This window comes from Cibotium barometz, chromosome 4 (genome assembly GCF_041138505.1).
Source record: "Cibotium barometz isolate CiBa-2024 chromosome 4, ASM4113850v1, whole genome shotgun sequence".
NCBI classification, from domain to species: Eukaryota; Viridiplantae; Streptophyta; class Polypodiopsida; order Cyatheales; family Cibotiaceae; genus Cibotium; species Cibotium barometz.
In genome coordinates, this window is record NC_141049.1 from 7,419,527 (window position 1) to 7,425,992 (window position 6,466).

Consider the following 6,466-nt stretch of genomic DNA (forward strand, 5'->3'; position numbering starts at 1 on the left):
AAGGGAAGTTTTATGTTATGCCTGCAGGTACCATGCATGAAGAAGTACTCCTCGGACGAGGGTGGATGGGGCACAATCAATGCCAAATAGACTTGGACTCGGGCTCTAATTTGTCGAAGGTGTTGAGCATGATGGCGGCAGCCTCACCTAGCCTTTGGAAGGGGCACATGATGAAGTTGAACTGCCACCTTGTAACTAGTCATTGGATAGGTAAGTATCCTAATGATAGTTATTGAGGAACTCGTTGCTTGTCAAACTTCAATACCAGTGAATCAAGAAGTGCTTATGCCCATAGAACATCCCAAAGGTATCCCAGTCAAGCAGCTTAAAAAGAGTCCTATTTTATACTTAAACATAGGGCTGATTAACAAAGCTCCATTAAAAACCTCACCTAAGCAAGATCAGCCTTTTTCATTAAGTACCCCCAACACAAGTGGGCTCTCCAAAAACTAACCCAACTAACATCAATACTACTAACACATCTAGCCTTGTAGAATCTGGACCACCCATCCGTCCCAAGGTGGTTTGGGTACCAAAAGTATTTCTCCAAGAACAAGGTTACTATGAAGGGAAACAAAAAATCTAGATAGAGAAAGATACCTGAACCATGTACTAGAACACCAAACCTCAACCCCAAGAGAAAGGTCCAACATACACTAGCATACACCAACCAAACCACGCCACTACCTGAACCACGTACAAGTCCAAACCTCAACCCCAAACCAAACACATGGTTCGTCAAAAGGGAGTTGTTGGAGGCCTAGGGCTTCCGAAGCCACACAGCCCACGATACCCCGTCAAGCAAGACGATGGTGGTACCTGACATGCTTCTAGTTGCCAAAGGGTATTATGAAGGTAATAGAAGCATTTTGCTCCCTAAGGACACACCATCGGTTCCCCTAGCCTTTTCTGTCATGACAACAAGCACAAGGAGCAATGGCAGTGGCAACCCAAGGTTCCCAGTAACATGAAAACCCTCGCTTGCTAACCTTACCAAGGGTAAGGAAAAAATTAACCAATTCATAGAGCCCCAGGATCATCTCCAAACATACCTAGGACATGATACCCCTTCCACCTCACACTCAACTGCTTCCTCTCACGTAGTAAAGAGCTCTGCACCATAAAATTCCCTACCACCATAGGCCTCCCTCTCAAGCCTAGCCAAGTGAGCCAAAAATAGGTACCTCACCCTTGCCAAATGAAGAGGGGCACTAATCACGAAATCTCATTGAAAAATGTCAAAGAAAGTAGTGGGAAGGAACAAAGAAGGAAAAGACATAGGTTGCAATGGGATGGAGAGTTGACCTAGATGTCCACATTTGGTTCTCTAATCACTGGCCCCCTTAGTAACATCTCAAGATGGGAGGGAAAACCTAGCCCGTGGTACAACCCATTGCCTTGATAACTAGTGATCAGAATACCACCAGCTCAAGCATTCCGAAAACCTTGTTCAAGATGCACGTGCTCGTTTCCTTCTATGTATGCACGTCTTCTTCTGCGCATGCAACTTCACTTTTATGCATGCATGTTTACTTCTATGTATGCACGCGCTAGTGATCAGAATACCACCAGCTCAAGCATTCCGAAAACCTTGTTCAAGATGCACGTGCTCGTTTCCTTCTATGTATGCACGTTTTCTTCTGCGCATGCAAGTTCACTTTTATGCATGCATGTTTACTTCTGCGCATGCATGTTCACTTTGTGCATGTATGTTTACATCTCACCATGCATGTTTAGAGTTTTGAATGCACGTACTACTTATGCATGTTCCCAAGAATGGTCTGCAAACGTATGTACCCACTATGTAAGTACGTTCCCAAGTAAAATATTATTAAAACAAAGGACCCCCCTCTACTTTCCCACTATGTCCTTTGCACCTACCCAAACTATTGCCAGTTTTTTCCAACCTTCTTCCTACCTTTCAACCCTCAACATCCTCCACTCTCCTCATGGTGACCGCTCTCCTCATGGTGACCGCTGGGGCATCCGAGACCTCTTCTAACATAGTGCTCCTCACTCCCACCAAGAAGAGGAAGGCCCACCAAAGTTCCTGCCACCAACTTTTAGCATAGATCTGCTTCAAGAAGTTGGCAGCCACATGGTCCACAACGGAATCAAGTTGGACAGGAAGGTTGAGCACAAGCTCAATTGCTGCTACCAAGTCACAAGGAACCAAGATGTCATGGGGCACCTCCACAGGGCTTGGACTCAGAGGGATGGCTGCTCTTCCCACTTGGGGGCCGGACCTCACCACCTGTTTCTACTTTCTCTCTTCCTATGATACCCATCTCAACACATACACAGTCCGCAATGCCGCAATTGCCAACCTGACCCACCATCTACGTGGTCTGAGGGGCTTGCACCTTCCCCACGCTACAAAACCATACCAGAAGCTAAGTGGCCACATATGGCATGGTTCGCGACATCATCAGGAAGGCAACCTAGCCTCAGATCACACTGAAAGTGCCAAGAGACCTCCCATGAGGCACAGATCATAGCACACCGTAGGATCCAAGAAGGCAGGCTGAAAGCTTTTCTGAGGCTCTTTTCCACTCCCAGGTTCCGCACTTCTCCAGAACCTGGTAGGGAATATGATAGCCTATATGTCTCCGGAAGGAGGAGCAAACAGATGCGGCATAGTAAGCCCTTCTCCTGGTGCATGAAAACCTCGCCCAGCTAGAGACCCAAAAGAATGCAACCATTACCCTCAACAACAACAGATTACAGGTCCAAGCCCTAGAGGGTGCCTCTAGGATCACCCACCACCTGTAGTGCGAACTGGAAGTCCTTCATATGAAGGTCAAAGGGGCCTTTTGGTAGGATGTCTCTTCCCTTTAGGACAAAGCGACAGTCTATCGAACAATGGGTGCCATCCTTTAAATTCGCATTACAGTCCTCCCAAATTGCCATTATAAAAGTTATCTACTGGGTTGTCATACACTTGAATTGAACTAGGTGCATGGCTTTTACCCATGTCAAAATGAGGTCTTCACAGACTATACCCTACCCAGTAAACCTTACCCAACAAAAGGATACACATGCAAACAAGCACCTAGAATATATAAAAGTCACTCTGTGCTTAATTACAATAAGCTGAACGACAGTTGGATCTCTCCAAGGTATACAACAAGCACCTAGAATATATAAAAGTCACTGTGTGCTTAATTACAATAAGCTGAACGACAGTTGGATCTCTCCAAGGTTAAAATAAAGTTGTCTCAATTGATCAGGCTTCCTTTTGGAGCTCTTTGCTCAAGCCAACAAACCCATGCAGGGCTCCCAAAGTAAATTTGTCCATCCTTTTGCACCAAGCCACAGGGATAACGGTCCACATCGATCAACATGGCATTACACATGCACAGTGGCAACTCCGCAGCATCACTCTACAGATGGGGGTTTGCTGCAGTTAACTTCAAAGAATCAAATCATTGTTGCTCATGCTAGAACAAGAAACCCCCGTTCACTTACAACGTTTTTCTCTTGCCAAAACTTATATTTCCTCCCATTGACTTCAAATTTCTGTACAAGATTTCTGCTTCTGCAAGTGGACCAGAGCTGAGTAGCTAAAGAGCTTTATGAGGTTCTACGAGAGGTGATTTTAGCCTTCATTGTATTCATGTGCTACTGAGGTGATTTTAGCCTTCATTGTGCTACTTGAGGTCCTTGAGGTCCATCATATCCCATAGCCTGAGCTAACTTGCAGTGTCTAGAAAGCATGCTAGAGGAGAAATGGGCACACACCTTCTTGATCTTGAAATCTATCTTCTGGGGTTTCACCAAGTCAGTCACTCATAGCATAGATGTTAGAAAGTAGTACATAAGAAGAAGGTCTTAGTCCATTAGAAAGAGACGTATGCTCTGCTGCTCTTTCACCTCTTTTGGCATCCCCATAAGACCTGCATGCATTGATCAAAGTCGTCCATACAGGAGCATCAGGTTGAATTGGCAGTTTTTTTATAAGAGCTTCAGCCTCTTCTAACCGCCCAGCCCTTCCAAGCAGGTCTATCATGCAATTGTAATGCTCCAACGTTGGTGTCATGTCATAATCATTAATCAAAGCACTAAAGAAGAACCATGCTTCATCCATTAGCCCTGCATGGTTGCAAGCAGAGAGAAGGCTGACAAATGTGAAGTCATTTGCCTTGACTTGTGCACACTGCATGCACCGAAACAAGTGCACTGCTTCCTTGCTGTGGCCATGATGGGCATATGCAGATATTATCATTGTCCACGACACCACATTGTGCTTTTGAAGTTGGTTAAACACCATACGTGCTTCGTCAAGAGCACCACACTTGCCGTACATATTGATCAAGGAGTTCCCCACAGCCATGTCCAACTCAAAGCCATCAGCAACAAGGCATTGATGGATTGCTCTTCCTGCCACTAGGTTTGCAAGGCCAGCACAAGCCCCTAGGATACTCGCCAGTACAACCTTGTCCACCTCCACTCTTTGCCACTGCATTAGTCGATAAGCATCAAGAGCCAGTTTGAAATGTCCATGTTGGACATAAGCCGTTATTATCGCAGTCCATGACACCACACAATGATCACCCATTTTGTCAAACATGATTTGGGCGTCATCGAGAGCCCTACATTTGCCATACATGTCGACAAGGGCGATTGCCACACCATCATCAAGCTCTAGGCCACCATCTACAATACATGCATGAATTGATCTACCATCCGCTAGGGTTCCTTTGTTTGCACATGCACCCAAGAGAGTTACATATGTGACTCCATTACCCTTTACAGTCAGCTCCTGCATTTGGTTGAGTAAATCAAGGGCTTCCTTGACATGCCCATAATCAGCATATGCGCTGATCATAGAAGTCCATGCAACGATGTCGTGCTCTTGCATCCTGTCAAATACCACCTGTGCATCCTGCAAAGATCCGCACTTACCGTACAAATTAATGAGAGCAGTCCCAACAATAGCATCCACTTCATAGTTCTTCTCTAAAATGCACATATGAATCCCCTTACCTTCTGGCAGAGCTTCCATAGTAGTGCATGCACCAAGCACACTGACAAGTGTTACTTGATCAGCATATACCTCCTCCTTCAGCATTTGATGAAACAATTGAAACACGTCCTTATTATACCCATGCTGAATATAAACAGTTATCATCGCATTCCAAGAGGCAACATTACGTTCTTCCATTTGGTTGAAGACGGCTTGTGCTTCGTAAACTGCACCGCACCTTCCATACATGTAAACAAGGGCATTCCTCACAGCAACATCTAATCCATAATTACTATCAATTATGCAGGCATGGATAGCAACACCCTCTGCAAGGTCCTTAGAGCCTACACAAGCCCTGAGAATGCTGATGAAGGTAACATTGTTTGTCTCTACTTCTTGATGTTGCATTTGCTGGAATAGTTGAAGTGCGTCCTTGTTCTGCCCATGCTGGGTACATGCCGTGATCATCGCCGTCCATGTGACTACCGTGCGCTTGGGCATGCTGTCAAATACTTCAATGGCATCCTCCAAGATCCCACATTTGCAATACATGTTGAGAAGGGCATTCCCAATAGCAATATTTGACTCACACTCATAGACAATGATGCAAGCATGGATGATTCTACCCTGTCCGAGAGCCACAGGGCTTGCGCATGCTGGGAGAATGCTTACAAAGGTCACAATGTTTGGTTCTATCCCTCTCAACTGCATTAACTCAAACAGTTGAAGGGCTTCGGAGTTAAACCCATGCTGGGTGTATGCAGCAATCATCGAGTTCCACGACACTACAGATGAGTGATGCATTCTGTCAAAGACCTTCCGTGCATGAGCCACAGCACCATTGCCTTTATACATGGAAATGAGGAGGTTACCTACGTAAGGATCTTGCTCAAAGCCATGTGCTATGGCAATGCCATGCAAGGAGATCCCCTCGGATAGGTTCACGGTACCAAGTAATGCACCTATGACATCATGCCGTACATTTTGGTACGGGCACTTGTACGTGTGCTCTTCCGACGTGCTTAACCCAAGATTGGTCAAATCATGAGGTTCCGAGGTTCTTACCACTGTAGAAGTGCACTCGTCAAAGGGAAGAGAAACACGATTTAGTGGCACCGCAGGCGTGTAGTGTAAATGGTGTCGCAAGGATGGATTCATGAGGGATAGATGATGTTTGACAGTTCAAACTGCCCATAAGACCACATAGAAATCAAACGAGCGGTTGCTACATACAAACAGAGCCAGGTAATCAGATGATGTTGTGTGGGTTATGAGTGAGACACGAAGAACACTCCACAACATGTATGTGTGTAAGAACCCACCCCTTAGGTGTGGATAGGATAAGTGTGCTATGTTTCACTCATCCAATGTGTGCGCGCGCATGCGGGTCAAAAGATAAGTGCATGCCGATAAAAGCATTAAACTTGTTGAAGGCTAACAAATCAATCAATCAAGTAAGCATTGAGTCAATGTCACGACAGCGGAAGTTCTGGGAGACTA

At 45.5% G+C, this 6,466-nt stretch overlaps 1 protein-coding gene across 1 annotated transcript; it reads right to left on the reverse strand.

Moving 5' to 3' along the window:
• Positions 1 to 1,921: 1,921 nt before the first annotated feature.
• LOC147638840 (pentatricopeptide repeat-containing protein At2g03380, mitochondrial-like) lies at positions 1,922 to 6,124 on the reverse strand. The gene is made up of 5 exons (XM_086783896.1): positions 3,852 to 6,124; positions 3,469 to 3,538; positions 3,267 to 3,383; positions 2,388 to 2,676; positions 1,922 to 2,151 (listed from the first exon to the last, which is right to left on the reverse strand). The coding sequence occupies exons 1-5, from the start codon at positions 6,122 to 6,124 to the stop codon at positions 1,922 to 1,924; spliced, it is 2,979 nt and encodes a 992-aa protein (XP_086640022.1).
• Positions 6,125 to 6,466: the final 342 nt, after the last annotated feature.